Here is a 19,973-nt window from a genome sequence, read left to right as displayed (position 1 = left end):
GCCACGGGCAGGGACACCTCTCAACTAGACTCAGCTGCTCAAGGCCTCATCCAGCCTGGCCTTCACCACCCCCAGGGAGGAACCATGCACAACCTCCCCAGGCAGCCTATTCCAGAGTCTCACCACCCTTGTACTGAGGAGCTTCTTCCTAAGATCCAGTCTGAACCTACTCTCCCTCAGCTGTGGACTGAGGTTCCAGAGGAAGGCCATGAAGATGATCGGGGGGTTGGAGCACCTCTGCTATGAGGAGAGGCTGAGGGAACTGGGGGTGTTCAGCCTGGAGAAGAGGAGGCTCCAGGGAAACCTAATAGCAGCCTTCCAGTACCTGAAGGGACCTTAGAGGAAGGATGGGGAGAGACTGTTTACAAAGGTCTGTAGTGACAGGACAAGGGGCAATGGCTTCAAACTAGAGAAAGGCAGATTTAGATTGGATATCAGGAAGAAGTTCTTTACTATGAAGGGAGAGGAACACTGGAACAGGTCACCCAGGGAGATGGTTGAAGCCCTTTCCCTGGAGATATTCAAGGTGAGGCTCAACAAGGCCCTGGGCAGCCTGGTCCAGTTGGGGATGTCCCTGCTGACTGCAGGGAGGTCAAACTGGATGAGCTCTGGAGGTCCCTTCCAGCCTGGACCATTCTATGATCATCTTCTGTTAAGCCTGGCCTAGCACCATGTGTACACAGGAAAGGACTTGGAACCGGGTGTCAAAACAAACCCCATTCTGAACCAACCCCACCCCTGCTCCCCTTTCTTTTGGTCTGTCAGGGCAGTTGCCTTCATCCACCTGTTGAAAGTCAAGTCTGTTGCAGTCCACAAGACATGGCAAGAGGCAGGAAGCCCATCACGACCAGCTCTCCCAATTTCTTGGTAATAGGATTCCATTTCCTTCGGGGCGCCGTAATGAATAACCATCCGGATGTCTGCTTTGTTGATGCCCATCCCAAAGGCCACTGTAGCCACAACACACTGCAAAACACAAGCCACAGGCTGCATGTTTTCAAATGAGCATCAACAATAGAGAATCAGAGAACTGTCAGGGTTGGAAGGGACCTCAAGGATCAGCCAGTTCCAACCCCCTGCCATGGGCAGGGACACCTCACACTACAGCAGGTTGCTCACAGCCACATCCAGCCTGGCTGCAAACACCTCCAGGAGTGAGGCTTCCACCACCTCCCTGGGCAACCTGTTCCAGTGTCTCACCACCCTCATGGGGAAGAACTTCTTTGTAACACCCAATCTAAATCTCCCCATTTCTAGTTTTGTTCCATTCCCCCCAGTCCTATCACTCCCTGACACCCTCAAATGTCCCTCCCCAGCTTTCTTGGAGCCCCCTTCAGATACTGGAAGGCCACAATTAGGTCTCCGCAGAGCCTTCTCTTCTTCATACTGAACAGCCCCAACTCCCTCAGTCTGTCCTCATAGGAGAGGAGCTCCAACCCTCTGCTCATCCCCGTGGCCCTCCTCTGGACCCACTCCAGCACCTCCAGATCCTTCCTGTACTAGGGGCACCAGAACTGGATGCAGTACTCCAAGTGGGGTCTCACCAGTGCGGAGCAGAGGGGGAGAATCACCTCCCTCCACCTGCTGGCTATGCTTCTCTTGATGCAGCCCAGGATGTGATTGGCTTTCTGGGCTGTAAGTGCACACTGCTGGCTCATGTTGAGTTTCTGACCCACCAGCACCCCCAGGAATTTGCCTGGATTAAGGCTCGAGCACTCGGTGACAACTTCTTTGCTACAGGCTCAAAGAGTCAGCCTAAATGACAACATCTTCAAACTCACATTTGACTTCCACAGTGCTTTTGTTCACACTGATTCTTGCTCATAGAGGATGAGTTTAGGATTATAAGCAAGGCAGTGATGGTATCCTGTGGCAAATGCTGGAGTGTTTTCAAGCTGCTATCAAAAAGGCACAAAAATCTATTGTGAAGGACCAGAAGTCTCAGGGTAACTCTTTGCCTGCTTAGCTGCAGGAGGAAGCAAGCAGCTCACAGAAGTTGTGATGATATTGGTCTAGCTACCATTATTTGCCTCAGAAAAAAGGAAAAGGAATTTGCACCATAAGCCAGGAATCCCATTACTGTCAGCACAGAGCAGCAACTCCTCTGCCCACAATTGAAGACAAACAGTAAATGGGAAACACATGCTGATATTCCCAAATTCTTTCCTCTACCAGAAGCTCTGCAGTTATAAATAGGATCAAGCAGACTTAGTTTCCTACATACCTGAATTTCATCCCTCATGAACTTGTGATGAGTGTCCCTCCTCTGTTTGATTCCCATACCAGCATGGTATGCACCACAGGCCACACCGAGCTTAAGCAGCTCAGACATAACCTGTTCAGTGGCCTTTCTTGAAGGGCAGTAGATGATGGTGGGGCCCTCAAACTCATACTCAAAACTCCTGGAAGCAACAGACACATGTAAAGACAGAGAAGAGGCCAGCCTTCTGCAGGAAGTCTGACTGAGCCTAGCTGAAAAGGCAAAGCAGCTTTTCCAGCAGTTCACTTTCTTGGGCACTTCCCTTACCCTCCTTTCCTGACAAGGAACTTCTTCAGATCCCTAATGATATCTCCACTTTGTCGATCAACTTCCAAGTACAAGTTAGGTCTGTCAAAACTAGTACATGTGACCTGGGGGGTCTTCAGCTTCAGACATTTCATTATGTCCTCTCTAATTGATGGACTTGCAGTTGCTGTTAAAGCAACAATGGGAACCTGCAAGGAAAAGAAAACAAACCAACCAACCCCACAAAACATAAGACAAACTTCAAGAGCTCTCACTCTTGATATTTATTTCTAACCAAAATCAATCACAAGTCAAAACTGAAACAGATTAAAGTACTTCTTTAGAGGCTGTTTCCCATCAGTGGGTCATGGAATGTTAAGGGTTGGAAGGGACCTCCAAAGATCATCCAGTCCAACCCCCGCTGCCAGAACAGGGTCACCCAGGGCAGGGCACACAGGAACACATCCAGGTGACTTTGGAATGTCTCTAGAGAAGGAGACTCCACAACCTCTCTGGGCAGCCTGCTCCAGGGCTCCAGCACCCTCCCAGGGAAAAAGTTTTCCCTCCTGTTCCCATGGCACCTCCCCTGCTCCAGCTTGCCCCCAGTGCCCCTTGTCCTGTCCTGGGACATCCATGAGTAGAAATGAAAAAATAAAGCAGAAGCTTAGGGACATCATCATCTTCAGAATAAGGATGCCAAGTAATTTATAGTTTTGCTGAGGTCCTGGTAATCCAGGTTCAAAATAGCCTTTATGCAAGCATGTGGAAAAGCCCCACCAAGCTCAATCACACACAGGGACAGCGTGAACTGCACCGCAGGCAGGTGCATGCACCCAGAGCAGCATCCAAAGCTTGGTATTTCCAACTCTCCTATAAAATGAGAGCATCCTTCTCTTCCAAACAACCATAGCAACCCCTCACCGATGGCAGAGCCTCCTTCAACGAGCCCAAGCTTCGAAAGGAATTCCTGAAGTCATGGCCCCACTCTGAAATGCAGTGAGCTTCATCAACAGCTATGAGGGTAATACCTGGTGGGCAGAGAAGCACAGCATGGGCACCTTACCAAGACAAACCACCAGTGACAGAATACAGGCATCCCAATCTGCTCAATGGCAAGCTTTCTTGAGAAGGCACCAGAAGCCTCCTTAAGTATTAGTTTCCAGAATGCTTTCTGCTGTTCCAACCCCTCAAGCCCATTTTTGCAACAGCCTCTTCAGTAACAAGGCCCAAGGGCTTAGACAGGCTCCCCCCACAGCTTTCATAGAATGGTTTAGACTGGAAGGGACCTTCAGGATCAGCCAGTTCCAAACCCCTGCCATGGGCAGGGACACCTTCCCCTGACCAGGTTATTCAAAGCCTTATCCAACCTGGCCTTGAATACCTCCAAAGAGGGGACATCCATGACCTCCCTGGGCAACCTGTGCCAGTGTCTCACCACTCTCACTGTCAAGAATTTCTTCCTAATCTCCAGTCTCAATCTCCCCTTCTCAAGCTTCAATTAACTCCCCCTCATCCTACCAGCCCTTGTCAAAAGTCCCTTCCTGGCTTTCCTGTAGGCCCCCTTCAGGTACTGGAAGGCTGCTTCCTTCTCCAAGCTCCAAATCACCAACATCCCTCATCACAATGGGTCAAAATCTCAAGCTGCCTCTGGTAGGGCCTTCTCCTACCCCTTGCTTCCCAGACTTTCTTAATAATAGTCACAATTGGTGAAAAATGTTGAAGATTTAAGCTGCCTACCAACTCATCCACAACCTTATCCCCAACTTACCAACAGTTTGGTGAAGATCCTGAAGTAATTTTAAGTTGTGTGAACAAAATTCTGGAGTCATATATATGACTCTGTACTGGCCCCTGAAACAGTAAGAAAATACTGTCACAGAAAGGAAAAAAGAAACCCAGGTGACTCAACCAAGTAAGACAAACCATGGTTGTCTAAAAGATGTCAGTGAGACCAAGTTCAGATTTCTGGACAGGGAACAACAGAAGGGGAATGGAGGCTGGAGAAAACATTCCAGAAGAGTGGAGAAAGCAAAGCAGTGCACAGTATGACAGGGCAACAGCAGCCTCTAGAACAAGAAGAGACTGTGTGCTGACTTGGTGACAAACACAGGTTTAAGACCTGTGTAAAACCATGGGTGAATCACAACAGAGCTGAGTCAACAAGCCCCATTTTCCCAGAGGGTACAGGAGGGTGGCTATAGCCTCCCACACATCCAGCCTAGGTGAGCACAGCAACATCACAGACTGCCAGGTTCCAGATCTGGGCCAAAATCCAGAGTTTCAGTGGTGAGGGAGCAGGGAGACATCCTACCTCTCAAATACAGCTATGTCAGAAGCAGCAGTCCCAGAAAGCTCAGCCAAAACTTACTCTTTGATGCAGCCTTTGATGTTCTTTGACTGAGCTGAACCAAGCAAGCAAGCTGGAATCCCTGACATGCTGCAGGAATAAAAAGCACAGTCATGAACAGATTTCCTCTCAACGCTTTCTGCCACAGCTTTCAGTCTTTGCCAGCACCTCAAAAGAAGTTCAAGCTGCATGATCAGAGACTACTTTCTTCCAAGGATCTTTGTGGGGGAGGAAAACCTTTTGAAAAGGGAACGGTCAGTAGCTATTCCTGTCACCCAAATGCTCTTCTGCTTCCCCTGTAGCTGCCTCCAACACATTTGTTTAGTGCAACGAGGGATCAGAGAAATCAAGACCATCTTCTTGGCACAAGAGCTAAGTTTACCCAGAAAACATCCAAAAGAAGTGAAGATGGTTAAGTACATTTTCTTTGGCTGTGCTCTCTTGTGCAGTTCATCACATCTGGATGTAAGCCTTGCTGGCTTGTAACTTTGTCTTGTCTGTCAATCTTTGGTGAGCTACTGATGCTGCATCTGCAAACTTCCCATCAGGTGGCTGCTTTTTAATGCCAGAATCAATAATTAGGCTTTACCAGCTCAGCCACTTCATATCTGGTCTCCTTAAGTTGGTGATTTACTGCATTTTCTTGCAGCCTTTTGTTTCAACAGCTTCCTTCCTCAGTGTTTCAGTCCTTGGCAGAACTGCACCCAGACCAACAAATTACTGCATTGCATTAGGTTGTAGAAATTCAGTCTCTTCAAGCTTTCAAAATGAATGACCCACTGAGAAGGCAGTGAATAAACCCTTTCCACTGAGGAAAACAGTGTGAAAGCCAAAGAAGCAGCTGAATACATATAGCCACCCTGCTGATTAATACTCTGTCTAGGAGCTATAGAGCCAGCTTAGGCCTATCCAGCCATTCATCTGCACACAGTCGTGACGTGCAGCAGCAAAGACCACACATAATTGATGTTCCTGACTTCAAAAAAATCTTCATATCCCCTCTTTCACAAAAGACCTGTTCTTTCCAAGTTGGACAAGGCAGGAATGAACTAGACAACTCAGCAGGATTCCCCACAGCTGAAATGGGAAAATGTCAGAAGTGAATAGCTGTTCTAATAGAAAGCAAGCACATGGAGAGAAAGCATTATCAGGGATTAAAATCAAAGAGATTTATCTTCACAACAGCTCCAACTGCTCATGTAAGAGCAATTCTCTGGCACCTACTAGTTCCTCCATCAAACCTTTTGAAGAAGTCAGGCCAGGTGTTAGGAGACCTACTGCACTGGCAGTCTTAAAAGTCTGTGCTCTAACTCTGATCTGCCTCTAGCTGCATGCTGTTCAGATGTTGCTTCTCAGACCCAAAGGAAGCCCTAGCAAATTCTGACAGAGCTCTCCCAGCCTGTGAAGCTCCCTCCAGCAGTTTGGTCTGCCAAAAAGAGCCTGTGAATCCAGAAATACTTCAGGATCCACATTCAGGACCCACTCACCAGCAGAGTCCCTTTGACAATTACAGAACCACAGAATGTTAGGGGCTGGAAGGGGCCTCCAGAGATCACTGGGTCCAGCCCCCAGTTCAGGCTGCAGTGCACCCAATTGGCAAATGCAGGGAGCACAGCCTATTTACAGGCTTTGCTTGTGTTCCTGGAGGAACATATGCCTCCAGCTGACACACAAACAGCTTGCTGTACAAAGTTGCAACCTTAAACACTAAGAAATGCCACAAGCAGAATCCGTGGGTTTCCACAGGCAATACAGCAGCAGCTTGTTACTATCATGCTACTTACGTCAGCTGCAGCACCTGGTCCTCCATCAAAGAGATAAGAGGACAGATAACAACTCCTGTACACCCAGTATAAACAGGAGGAAACTGGTAGCACAAGCTTTTGCCATAGCCTTGAAGAAAAAAAGGGCAGAAGTGAGGTCATGCTTTCAGGGCAGCTACAACCCACAGCTATAAGCTACAATTCTAACAGACTCAGACTCACTGAATGGTTTGGGTTGGAAGGGACCTTCAAGATCATCCAGTTCCAACCCCTTGCCATGGGCAGAAACACCTCCCACTAGCCCAGTTTGCTCAAGGGCTCATACAGCCTGGCCTTGAACACCTCCAGAGAGGGAACATCCATCACCTCCCCAGTGTCCCTCTACTCTCACTAGAAATTTCTTGCTAATCTCCAGTCTAAATCTCCCCTCATGAAGCTTCAATCTATTCCCTCTCATCCTGTCACTATAAGCCCTTGTCAAAAGTCCCTTCTCAGCTTTCTTGTAGGGTCCCTTCAGGTACTGGAAACCCAATAAAGGTCTCCACAGAGCCTTCTCTTCTCCAGACTGAACAGCCCCAGCTCTCTCAGCCTGTGCCCCCTTAAGGAAGGTTCTCCAGCCCTCTGATAATCTTCATGGCCTCCTCTGGACCCTCTCCAGCAGCTCCATGTCCTTCCTATGCTGGGGCCACCAGAACTGAATGCAGTGTCCAGGTGGGGTCTCAACAGAGAAGAGGGGCAGAATCCCCTCCCTGTCCTGCTGGTCACACTGCTTTGGATGCATCTTGTCAAGCTCTAAAAACGTGATGCTTGTTCTGCTAGTAGAGGAACAAAGATGCCAGATAAACCTGGTCAGCATCCCTCTGATACTCCTCTCTACACCAAGGCTGGTGACAAAGGCTAGGACAGAAAAACAAATAGCCAGCATGGCTGGCTCAGACTTCCAGTCTCAGCCAGGGCACTCTGCTCATATGAGGCACATGGACAGTCTCCAAGTGTGAGTCCTACTCTCCCCAAAAAGGAAAAGCTCTTTCACAGCTTTTTAGGATGGAAAGGTAACTTACCAGTTGCCATGACAACAAGATTATCTCTTCTGTCTTCTAAAACAGAATTGATCACTTTCCACTGGACCCTTTAAATTAAACAAAGGGGAATATTCTATTTTTGCCACCACACAGAACACATAAATTTTGTCAAGCTGCATATTCAGTTGAATCCCAGGTTAGAGGAAACCCTGCTGGTTGCCTCAGAGTGCTGGCTTGGCACACTGCAACCACTCAAACACTCCAACCACTGCAGGGGTCCCACCAGTGTCACAGTGGGGAGCTCTACCAGGGCTAAGGCAGGCAACACTTGATGCAGTCATTCACAGGAGATGACAAAACAAATTTTGCCTCCCATACATCAGTAGTTGCTCCAGAGATTGGGAAACCTGCAGCCAGCACCCACACAAGAGATTCTAAACATGACCTTGTGTGGTCTCATGTCTGCAGCCAGCAGCCAGCATCCACACAAGAGATTCTAAATATGACCTTGTGTGGTCTCATGTCTGCAGCCAGCAGCCAGCATCCACACAAGAGGTTCTAAACATGACCTTGTGTGGTCTCATGTCTGCAGTCAGTTAAAAGGATAAAAGTCAGTAAATCCCCCACCTCCTACCTTTCAAGTGAGTAAAACAGCTTCACCCCCAGAAATGCTGCTCTGAAGCTGCATCTTGCACAGCAAGTTTGCCACCACCAGTAAGCCTGGAAGATTTCATCCCATTCCCACTGAATTTAAGGATTGTAACAGGAATGGTTGAGTATAAAAGCACACACTGCAAGGAGAGGACACCACAGCAGACAGACAGAAGCCTGTCCCTGCTCAATTAAAGCCTCATAATTAAAGCCTCCTAACAGAGGCTAATCAGGCTAAGAAAGTTTATCATGCAGAGAACAATACCTTTGCAACTTGTTGCTCTGTTTAAAACACCTAAACTGGACCTAGGACAATAAAATCTTCAATTACAGGAGATATGAATCAAGAAACTCATCCTCCTCTGTGAGCACAGAAGTTGGTTAACACTCCTGAATATTTATCTTGACATCTTGTTGTGCTGCTTTGCTTTTCTTATGGATTCTGCACAGATCCTAGCTTGTTGGGGGGGGGGTAAAGTAAGTAATAATGATAGTAATAAATAATAAATCAATCAGCTCAGTTGGGAGAACGGAAAGAATATGAATTTGATAATAAATAAAATGAATGAGCTGAGGGGGAAGAATGGAAAGCAAAGGAAGCCTGGAATCCACATTTGGACAGAAGAAAATCTACTCACGGTTTAAAAGAAGAATGCCCAAAATAGGTCTTCAGACATGTGATGTGGCTTTCACCAGGGACAGGCAGCAAAGGATCTTTAATGGGAGAGAAGAGAAGGGACAAAACCCAAACTCATCTGCAGTTGAATTGTGGAAACATCATAGAATGATTCAGGTTGGAAGGGACCCCCAAAGGTCATCCAGTCCGACGCTCCTGCAGTTGGCAGGGACATCCTCCACTAGAGCAGGCTGCTCAGAGCCTTGGCCAGACTGACCTTGAATATCACCAGGGACAGGGCCTCAACTCCCTCCCTGGGCAACCTGTTGCAGTCTTCCACCACCCTCATGGTGCAGAACTTGTTCCTAACAATTAATATAAATCTGCTCTTTCCTCACTTCAAACCAAGATGAAGCATTATCTTGACTGCTCATGGTCAGTGTGCTGCCTAGGGTGGAAGATTTAGGCAGCTCCAGTGAAAAGAGAAACATCAAACTCTAAAAGGTGTTTACAAGCTAGAATAGAAGAGTAGAACAGCAAACAGGCTCTCCAGAGACCCTGCATGAGGGGGAGGACATATGGCTTGATTAATGAGCTAATAAAGCAAAAGATATTGCAGTGCATAGTTGTGGTGTTTGGAATGTATTCAGATGAGGTACCAGAGACATCCAGCTCTGGAGCTCTCAACACCAAGAAAGGACATGGACCTGATAAGAGCAGGTCCAGAGCAGGCTACAAAGATTACTAGGGGGCTGAAGCAGCTCTCCTGTGAGGACAGACTGAGGGAGCTGGGGTTGTTCAGCCTGTTAGAGCAGCCTGCCAGTATCTGAAGGAAGCTACAAGAAGGTTGCAGAGGGACTGTTTGCAAAGGCCTGCAGGGGGTTTTGTTTAATCATGCACTACAATTTAAAACATACCCCAGCTTTCCTCCTCCTCTTCCTCAATGCCTTCATCTTCATCACCATCTGGTGCATTGTTCAAGCCCATGTCAGGAGTTTTCCTGCCTTTATTGGCCTCCCCTTTGGTTGAAGCTCCAGAATCATCTACACCTTCTAGAGACTGAGAAACCAGGAGAAAGTTATTTTGGAGCATGAAAGGGTAGATCCAATTCATGGCTGAGACATGCAGGAGTTTTCATCTGCTCATGGCATAAAACTTAGTTGGTACACAGCACAAAGAAGCACAGCACTCACTCTCAGCAGCATTCAAACTCCCCCTCCAGACCTTTGAGCCTTGCCTCCTACTTAGCTGTAACACCACACTTAACCCCCACATGTTTACAAGCACACAAACACTTGGTGGAAGCACAGTGTATAAGCACACTTGACTGCTGTGGTGGAAATGTTCTGGTACCTGACTCAAAATACATTGAGCATTCTCTTAGAAGATCAGGAGGGGGGGGTAAAAAAAAAAGCCAGGCTAAGAGAAATAAGGTTCAACATCTACATCTTTGCAGGACAAGGTATATAGACTCAGAATGGTTTGGGTTGGAAGGGTCCTCCAAAGGTTATCCAGTCCAAACCCCCTGAGGTCAGTGGGGACATTCTCCACTAGAGCAGGTTGCTCAGAGCCTTGGCCAGCCTCACCTTGAGTATCTCCAGAAACAGGGCCAATGACACCCTGGGCTGCATCAAGAAGAGTGAGGCCAGCAGGTCAAGGGAGGTTCTCCTCCCTTCTCTACTCTGCCCTGGTGAGGCCTCATCTGGAGTATTGGGTCTAGTTCTGAGATCCCCAGTTGAAGAAGGACAGGGAACTGCTTGAGAAGGCACTGGAAAACCTCTGTGATGAGGAAAAGCTGAGGGACTTGGGGCTTTTCAGCCTGAAGAAGACTGAGGGGGGAATCTTGTCAATGCCTGTAAATACTTCAAGGGTGGGTGTCAGGAGGATGGGACCAGGCTTTGATCAGTGGTGCTCAGTGACAGAACAAGGAGTAACAGGCACAAATTTGAACACAGGAAGTTCCATCTATACATGGGAAGGAACTTCTCTGAGAGTGGTGCAGCACTGGAGCAGGCTGCCCAGAGAGCTGGTTATTCAAAAGCCACCTGGGTGCCATCCTGTGCAACCTGCTGTAGGTGAACCTGCTCTGGCAGGGGGATTGGACTCCATCTCCAGAGGTCCCTTCCAACCCCTACTATTCTGTGATTACTGCTAAAAAAACATTAGACCCCTGAAGCACTCACTTTAAGCATCTCCATTTCCAGCTCTTCATCACTTTCAATGACACAGGAAACATTTTGCTCATTGTCAGGGGAGCACAACTCCTGAGAAGAAAAGCATTTTCTTCACGTCACTTCTATTTTACCCACAGCCCTTTGACCTTCTGTACACCCTTATAAACCATTCCTCTGCATGCTTTTGCTGCTTATCAAAACTCTAATGCCTGCCCACTGAAAAAAAAAAAGAGTTCTAAAAGAAATCTCAGAACATAAGGCTCTGCAGTAAGAAACCAGAGCAGTGGCACTGCCAGATGTGTGGAGCACTTGGAACATAAGGAGACATTAATCTGATTTACGAGGCATCAATCCACACTCAGCAGGCACTTAGGAGGACTGCTATTTACAGATCCTTTAGAAAAAGGTCAGCTTTTATTCCTGACCAAGTTTCAGATGCTCCAGTTCAGAATTAGTCTGCATACTGCAAGAAAGTCTTTGCTGTATTAGCCACTGAGAGAGGAAACCAATCAGTCTCTCTGCAGCTTCTGGGTGTAGTACTAATCCTTCCAGCCTGATGACTGAAGAGCAGCTCAGTGCATGACTACCTCCAGAAATATTTTCCAGGCTGAGCTCTTCTTCCAGCCCACCTTCATATTCTCTCAGGAATGGAACATTCCAAAATCCTGGCAGAAACTAAGGCTGAGATCACTTCCTGTGCTGAGTGTCCATGATTAACGCCAGCCTCTCATTACCTCAGCCGCAGCTTCGCTGACCAATTCTTCTGCAGCCTGACGTTCCAAGACCTGAAGTTCTTGCTCAGTAATGTCTAGTGACATGAAGTCATCTCTGTCTGCTTTCTCCTCCCAGTTGGCTGCTGCAGCCCCATCTTCCACGGCAGTGTTACCTCTCTCTGCCTCTTCATTAACATCTCCATCCCAGAGGCAAGCTAGCGTAGCATCAGAGCAGATGTTGAAGTCACCTTCAAGTTGTTTAGCAAACTCAGGCATTTCAGCTTTTTGTGCCTCAGTGTTTGCTGACTCTGCTTTAAGATTTGTTGGAGTTGTGCCACAGCTTCTCTCCAGCACAGGAGTGGAACCTGAACCAAGCAGTGTGCTTCTTAAGGCATTTACATTCTCTGATATGGCAGCCAGTATTTCTGCAGCCCTGGAAGGTAAACCAAGAAAGTCAAACCCAAATGATAAAAAGGTAGCTACTACATTTAGCCACAAGCAGAGCTGAAGATTCTAAAGTCCTCTGTTTCTCCAGGTAGCTTAGCCAAAACTCCACATGTAAAGGGCTCATCAACTCATCTGCAATTTGCATTCCACTTCTGGGAGAATAAATATTTCTGTACACTAAGTAAAACCTATAAAGACACTCCAGAAACACTGCTTGTGGCACTGGCCCCGTGCTTGGATCAAGCCTCCAGGCTTCAGTTGTGCAAGAGCCCTAAGAATCTATGAAAGAAGATTTTGTTGTGCATTTCAGCAAGAAGAAACAGCTTCAGTTGAGTTCAGTGTCAAAACCATTGCAGCCAGAGCAGTAAAAACCTTCCTCCCTCTAGATAAAGATAGTATTTCCCCACCAAGGGTACAAAATACTCTCTTATCTTGGAACAAGGTACACAGGTAAGAGACAGCTTCTGACAACCCTGCATTTTGTTGTGTGGGACTTCAAGGATCAAGACCAAACCACTCATCTCACACACAAAACAGAGACAGGCTGGTTAAAATAATTAAAAACATAAAAATCTAACCTCTGCAAATCTGCAAGCTGTCCAGGAAAGTCAGGGATGCGAGCAGCCAGGTCTGTTATGTCCTCAGCTAGGGAAGTCAGGCGCTGCCTCACGCCGTCTGACAACGTGCCATCTGCAAGAAGGGCCATCAGAGTCATCTCCCAGTGAGCTCCAACAGCTACACACCAAGTTCCATTCAGCTAACTGCATTTCTACAGGACCCACAGCTGGCAACTCAGCCTTTTCCAGTGCTTAACAATCAAGAATCAAGCCAAGCTTCCACTTACTTCCAGCGGCTCAGGAGAAAAAAGGACCATTATAAAGTGATCCTTCCCCAGCACATCCTCCAGCTTCCAGAGGATCACAGAAACATTCAGGTTAGAATGGACCCTGAGGATCACCAAGTCCAGCTGATAACCCAACTCCACGAGGTTCACCCCTAAACCATATCCCCAAGCATCACATCCAAACCACCTTTAAACACCTCCAGGGCTGGCAACTCCCCCACCTCCCTGGGCAGCACATTCCAGTGCCTGACTGCTCTTGCTGTGAAAAAAAATCTCCTAATGTCCAGTCTAAAGCTACCCAGTCGTAGCTTGAGGCCATTCCCCCTTGTTCTGTCACTAATTACCTGTGAGAAGAGATCAGCACCAGCCTCTCTACAACATCCTTTCAGGTAGAGAAGAGCTGCTAATGGGTGTGCTGACTCAAGGAAAGCCAAAAAAATTGCTCCTCGTGTTAAGGGAATAGTGCTGCCACTCCTGCCCTTGATAGGAAAGTGAAAATCAGCCAGCACATAAAGGAAACAAACTCCCCCCACAACCTTTTTTTTCCAACTATAAGCTACATGCAATACTTAAACACAGAAATGAACAGAAGTGAAGATTTTAGAGTGACTTTTCTAGTCAGGTAAATAATGCTAAGCTGCTCTAAAGAAGTTTAAGTCCCACTTATACACCTGAGGGTAAGTATTACCTCATAACATGTTGGGTCTTTTGCTGGTCTTATTTCTTAAACTAGATGCTTGCCCCTGCATCAGCAGAATTGAAATCACCTCACTGAAGTGCTTCCATAAAGACACTGGAATGAGGAGCAATAGCTTTAAGCTTGAGGAAGGCAGATTTTGACTAGATAATAGGAAGAAATTCTTGACGGTGGGGGTGGTGAGACACTGGAACAGGCTGCCCAGGGAGGCTGTGGATGTCCCCTCCCTGGAGGTGTTCAAGGCCAGGTTGGATGAGGCCTTGAGCAACCTGGGCTGGTGGGAGGTGTCTTTGCCCATGGCAGAGGGGTTGGAACTGGAGGATCTGTGAGGTCCCTTCCAACCTTAGCCATTCTATGAATCTATGAATGACAGCAGGAATTCTTGCCACCTCTCTCCATAGCAGAAACAGACTAAGACAGCCTTCCTACATCTCTATGGACAGTAGTTACACAGTGTGGTAACCCCAGGTCATCTAAGAGCTTTTAGTGTCTGCTCTCTCTAATCACCAAGAAGCCAAACAACCCTGACACAAAGACACTGTGCAAAACAGAAAAGAAAAGAAGTGAAATATTCCTTATGAATAATTTACCTCTTTTCACACAGGATAATTTCTGGTCCCTGTTATTCATATTTTTCAGTTTTTGATAAATGATGAAGCCAGCCTGTAAATAAAAGGGGGGGAGAAAAAAAAGTGCTCAGTGCTCTGCAGAGAAACAACTTGGAGACTAAACAAAAAAACACCCAGAATTAATTCAAACCATGGCATGAATATATGGTGAACATCAAATGTTGATTTGTTGGCCCATTATATAGAATAGCCACTCATCAGGGTGCCCAGAGAATAGAATGGAAGGAATAGAATGGAAGGAATAGAATGGAAGAGACCTTTGAGATCGAGTCCAACCTATCTTCTAACACCATCTAATCAACTCAACCATGGCACCAAGCCCCCCATCCAGTCTCTTCCTAAACACCTCCAGTGATGGTGACTCCACCACCTCCCTGGACAGCTCATCCCAATGGCCAATCACTCTTTCTATGACCTTGAGCAACCTGCTCTAGTAGGAGGGAGGTTGAAACTAGATGATCTTTAAAGTCCCTTCTAACCCAAACCATTCTGTGAGCTATCTTACTGCAGTGTCCATCACAATCAGGTGACATTACAGAATGCTTCCCAAAAGGCAAGGCCCCCTTCTAGGGTCCACATTATAGTGGACTCCATACTCTTCTACAGATTCCCAGCATGGTTAGCTCACATAAAGTTAGCTGCAAAGAGAGAGCTCCAAGTACTCTGCTCCCAGGCTCACCATCTGCTCTACCTCATTCAGATTTTATGGAGCACTCCAAGTGAATAGCTGTGAATCTACTAAGATAGATTCTGTGTGCTTTAATATTTCCCTTGATATGAATAATAAGTTCTAAGAGGAAAACACAGCCTAAAGCTAGGAATGTGCTAATTAGGCTACACATGTTAACCAAAGCATCTTAAAGAGGAAGGAGAAAGAAACAAGTTAGTCCCTCACGTTCTCCTGTGAGGCTCCAAAAGACGGGGCAGGTGAACAGAGAATAGTGAGAAAGAGGCACTGCCTGCAACAAGCTGGTTACAGCAGCTGCACCAGGCACCAAAAATAGAGCTCTTCTCCTCAGTGGTTTGGGTCTTTACAGGTGCCAAACCTTCCACAGTTTAATATTAAACCAAACTAGAAAACAGGCAACATTTCCTGAGTCAGAAAAGAAAACAAAGACCATTGTCCCACTTCCCTCCTGCTATCAGCCCTCGTCACAGAAATAACAGCCTGAGGGGATTTTATTTTGCTGGCACAAAGACCAATTTTTCTCCCAGGAAGCAGGCAGCACCCAGCAACATATTGTTAGGAACTGCAGGGAAACTGAGCTCTTTTCAAGATGGTGAAAAAGCAGAGACTTTGACAGAGCTAAACAAAAACTCATGTGCGACCAAACTCCTCTTCCTGGTAATCCTTCCTGTGGTTCTGCTGCATTAGAACCATTAGAAGCCAAACCATTCCATGAAGAGAATCAATAGAATCAACAAGGTTGGAAAAGACCTCAAAGATCATCAAGTCCAACCTGTCACCCAAGACCTCATGCCTACTAGACCATGGCACCAAGTGCCACATCCAATCCCCTCTTGTACACCTCCAGGGATGGCGACTCCACCGCCTCAGGGGTGATTGCAGCAACAAGACAGGTCACCAAGTCAGGTACAAGAAGCACCATCTTCAGCAGAAAATAGCATGGAGTTCTGAATGAACACTGAGGTTTAAAAACTTCAGACAGACCCTGGAGGTGTGGATATGGCGCTTTAGGACATGGTTTACTGGCCACAGAGCTCTTAGGTTGACTGTTGGACTCGACAGCCTTAGAGGTCTTTTCCAACCAAGTGATTTGGGCAGCAAACATCCGTGGTGCCATTTCCACCTTTAAGCATCCCATAGCCACAGTGGAGCTCAAAGCCTGCCTACATTCATTATGTTCTGGAGCAGAAAGGCTTTAAAACCAGGAGCTAAGGGCACAGTAGAGAGGGATTCAGTGCTGCAGGTGGCATGGTGACCTCCTCGTGTACCTACGTAGGCATCGGTGGCCGCATACAGTTTTTGCTCCTCGTTGAGGGGAAACTCTCCCCAGTTACTGCAGCGGACTGAGTTGTCCTTCAAAAGCTGCTTGCCAAAAAGGTGTTTCACCAGACCATTTAGGCTCCAGATCTCCTTACACTTCAGCTGGGGAAAGAAAACAGAGGACTTGTTTAAAGGGGAAAGCAATTGGAGCCGGCAGAAAGCATTGCTAGAAGTGGCATCAATCCCTCACTAGAAGCAAAGAGCTCTGGGTTAGTCAGGGTGAACTGGTTTGTCAAAGCAGCAACTGTTCTCTAGGCCTAATTTTGCTCTCATCATATTAAAAAGCAGTTTTGGCTGTTCAAAACTACCCCCCCAACTCCTTTTTTAGAGGACAGACCTACATTGCCAAGCTGAAAAGATGGCATTAGAGGCAGAGGAGTCCAGACAGTGTGAGCTGGTATTGCCACACTACCAAGGATAGGAAATAGCTGGACAGCAGAGGATTGGGGTTGATAAAAGCCAGAGAGTTAAACAGCAACACTTCTCTAGTATTTGCCTTTCTAATTAGAGAAGCTCAGTATCAAACACCAGGGATTTATTTAACAGAAAGCTAGGAATATTAAAGCCTGCCTGAAAGGGTTTTGTCACCTCCTGCACATCTGAAACCAAGCCCAAGCTTTGCACAGTTACAGGCCATGCTAGCCACTGCTCAGTGTGCTGGGAAGCCCTTGATCCCAACTCTCTAAAAGCCAACCCACCACCCTGCTGGTTTCAATTGCTTTTGTAATCCTCCTTGTCAATCACAGCTGCTCCATGCTATTGTCTTAACAGCCACTTTGAGAAGCTTTTTTACAGACCCCAAGGATCCAGGACTCACAGGCACAGCCTCCTGCTATTCCAGCTTGCAGAACTGTTGAGCCCAACAGCAGCAGCGCAGCATTATTCTAGAATGGTTTGGGTTGGAAGGAGACCTCCAAAGGTCATCCAGTCCTAGCCCCTGCAGTCAGATCAGGCTGCTCAGAGTCTTGTCCAGTCTGACCCTCAATATCTCCAGGGATGGAGCCTCAGCCAACTCCTGGGCAACCTGTTGCAGTGTCCCAGCAGCCTTACGGTGCAGAACTTGTTCCTCACATCCAGTCTAAACCTGCTCCCATTTCAAACCATTGCCCCTCATCCTATCACTGCAGGCCTTAGGGAACAGTCCCTCTGCAGCCTTCTTGGAACCCCCTTCAGGTACTGCAAAGGCTGCTCTAAGGTCTCCCTGGAGCCTTCTCTTCTCCAGGCTAAGCAACCCCAGCTCCTTCAGCCTGTCCTCAATTATCAGCTGCTCATTTTAGGTTTCCCCCAGCTCTCCCCCTTGCACTGAGCCATTCTACATAACCCCATTCTTTGTTCTCAAGTTTCACTTTCAAGTTTATTTTTGGTTTGTTTTCTGTTTAGCAGAAGACTTTAAAGCTGTTATTAGAGATCACATTGCTCATCTTCACAACAAGTTATCCCAGAATCAAATGCTGGGATAAAAAGAGAAAGAGGAGGTGAACTGAGGAAACCCCAAGAAACTGCTCCTTCTATTGCGTGAGCAAAACAGTTTACATTGCACAACTTCCAACCCACTTGCAACTGAAATTTCAGGGCAGTTGATCTGCAGAGCACTGCCCCAAATGCTGATGATTAGGTTGCATTCTCCTCTCCCTTGCTGCAATTTAATTACACACACAAAGCGCAGAGCAAGGCATAAGCAGGGTTATTTCTGGGCAGAAACCTTTCTCCTCCACCAGAAGAGACTCAATTGCTATCATCCTCCCAAAGCATAAAAGCACACTGAAGGGAAGTGCATGGAGAGCCTCAGCACAGGTTAAGGAAAAGCTCTGAAAAGCCAGAAAAGCTTTAAGGGGCACACTAGAGATAAGAATAGCAGCAGGATTTGGAGGGTGATGAACCTTTTGCTCCCTTCCTTAAGAAGAAAGCAAAATTGTTCCTGCATCAAGTGATAGCCAACCAAAATCCAATGAAACTGCAATTCTGGGTGCACCAAATGCAACCCTACTTGAGTTTCATCTGCACTCACATGAGGAGAGGTAACACCAAAGTCATGGAAACAAAGAGTACTTCTGCAGCTCCAAAGCATGTGGCTCTATATGGAGGACTTTAAGGAAGATGTTGGTGCTTCCTTCCAGCACCAAGCAAGCCACAGCGGGAGAGCTGACTCCCTTCAAAGATGGCCTCTTCAAACTCCCTCCTTCACTGCCTCCACAACATTTCTTGTGTCTTATTTTAAAGGTTCAGGTGTACAAGTACATGATTGCCAGTGGAACTCTGGCTTCATACAATCTGCAAAGGAACAGGTTGCCCAAGGAGGTTGTAGATGTTCCCCTCCTTGGAGGTGTTCAAGGCCAGGCTGGATGAGATCTTGAGCAACCTGAGCTAGTGGAAGATGTCTTTACCCATGGCAGAAATGTTTGAACTGGATGATCTCCAAGATCCCTTCCAACCCAAACCATTCTGCGAATCTCTGGATTTCATCACTAATTCATCAGCAGCTGAATTAAAAAGCCTTACTGAAGTGCCAAAGGTGAGCAGACCTGAAAGGGGACAGATGTTTAACAACTCACTCACCAGCAGATGTACTTAGCTCTGCAGGCTTTGAGAGCTTAAATAAGTTACAACATGGGATATGTTTGCTATCATTGAACTCCTACAAAGACAGATTCAGAGATTGCACTGGGTTGGAAGGGATCCTCAAAGGTCATCTTGTCCAACCCCCCCCTGCAGTCAGCAGGGACACCTCCACCTAGATCAGGCTGCTCAGGGCCACATCGAGTCTTGAACGTCCCCAGGGATGGGGCCTCAACCACGTCCATGGGCAGCCTCCTTTTGTACAGCACAGTAACAAGAGTTCCCTCCCACAACAAAAAGGTTTGAAGTTTTTACTTTCTCATTAGCAACATCAGCCAGCTCCACAAAGCTCTTCAGTTTGATTTCAAAGTCACTCATCAGCTTCCATTGATCTCCCTCAATTCCTACGCCAACCTTTTTAATTGTTTCATCTTCCAGCAGTCTTTTGAGTCCCTTGGGAAAACCTAAAACAGATCAAACCCAAACATGAGCAACTCAATACTGGAAGATGCCAGAAAGTCTAATGGAAATGACTAAAATGCTAGCACAGAGAGCATCTGCAACAACCTGTGCTTTTAGAGGAGAAGCCCCCAAAGTTGCTTTGTTTGCATGATTCTTTGTGCTCTGGAATGCCTGCAAACACCAAATGGTTGTAATGCATCATCTGCTGAGACAAGCAGGAATGAAGCATTTGAAATAGGCAAATTCACTCTGCATCTGAAAGCAAATCCAGGGAAGAAAAATTCAACTATTTTATTTCATTTGTCTTACTGACTGTTAACTCCTCTAACAAAAAAAGGCACCAATCTAACTGCAAAAGGTTTTAATTCTCAGGACTGGAAGCTCCTGAAACCCAATGCAGTTTTAGTTTTGCTGTTTCCCTCATTATTGCTTCCCAGGTTTTGCTATTGCATATTCTCAGGGAACAATTTAAACCATAAGCATGGGGAATCAGCAGGAAGAGATCCTGTGGAGGCATACTCAGTGCCCCAAGCCACTC

At 46.9% G+C, this 19,973-nt stretch overlaps 1 protein-coding gene across 7 annotated transcripts in view; it reads right to left on the bottom strand.

Annotated features, from left to right (window-relative positions):
• The window catches only part of WRN (WRN RecQ like helicase), a 45,477-nt gene that overhangs the window by 16,214 nt on the left and 9,290 nt on the right, over positions 1–19,973 (bottom strand). For 4 of the 7 annotated variants that reach the window (XM_068153807.1, XM_068153810.1, XM_068153808.1 and 1 more), the window contains 16 exons: positions 19,289–19,437; positions 16,370–16,519; positions 14,371–14,443; positions 12,818–12,929; positions 11,814–12,225; positions 11,089–11,169; positions 9,823–9,964; positions 8,928–9,003; positions 7,678–7,745; positions 6,638–6,746; positions 4,875–4,943; positions 4,275–4,357; positions 3,428–3,534; positions 2,528–2,715; positions 2,225–2,402; positions 785–966 (listed from right to left, as the gene is read on the bottom strand). In XM_068153807.1, the coding sequence (XP_068009908.1) occupies positions 785–966; positions 2,225–2,402; positions 2,528–2,715; positions 3,428–3,534; positions 4,275–4,357; positions 4,875–4,943; positions 6,638–6,746; positions 7,678–7,745; positions 8,928–9,003; positions 9,823–9,964; positions 11,089–11,169; positions 11,814–12,225; positions 12,818–12,929; positions 14,371–14,443; positions 16,370–16,519; positions 19,289–19,437 (2,179 nt within the window). Of the gene's footprint in view, positions 1–784; positions 967–2,224; positions 2,403–2,527; positions 2,716–3,427; positions 3,535–4,274; positions 4,358–4,874; positions 4,944–6,637; positions 6,747–7,677; positions 7,746–8,927; positions 9,004–9,822; positions 9,965–11,088; positions 11,170–11,813; positions 12,226–12,817; positions 12,930–14,370; positions 14,444–16,365; positions 16,520–19,288; positions 19,438–19,973 lie in introns of those variants that run through there. The other 3 variants (XM_068153812.1, XM_068153813.1, XM_068153814.1) reach the window with 3 other exon arrangements.

Source organism: Melanerpes formicivorus, unplaced genomic scaffold (assembly GCF_026170545.1).
Source record: "Melanerpes formicivorus ecotype bairdi unplaced genomic scaffold, bMelFor1.0.p_v2 SCAF_27, whole genome shotgun sequence".
NCBI classification, from domain to species: domain Eukaryota; kingdom Metazoa; phylum Chordata; class Aves; order Piciformes; family Picidae; genus Melanerpes; species Melanerpes formicivorus.
The sequence above is the reverse complement of the archived record's forward strand: the minus strand, read 5'-3'. Positions and strand labels throughout refer to the sequence as shown.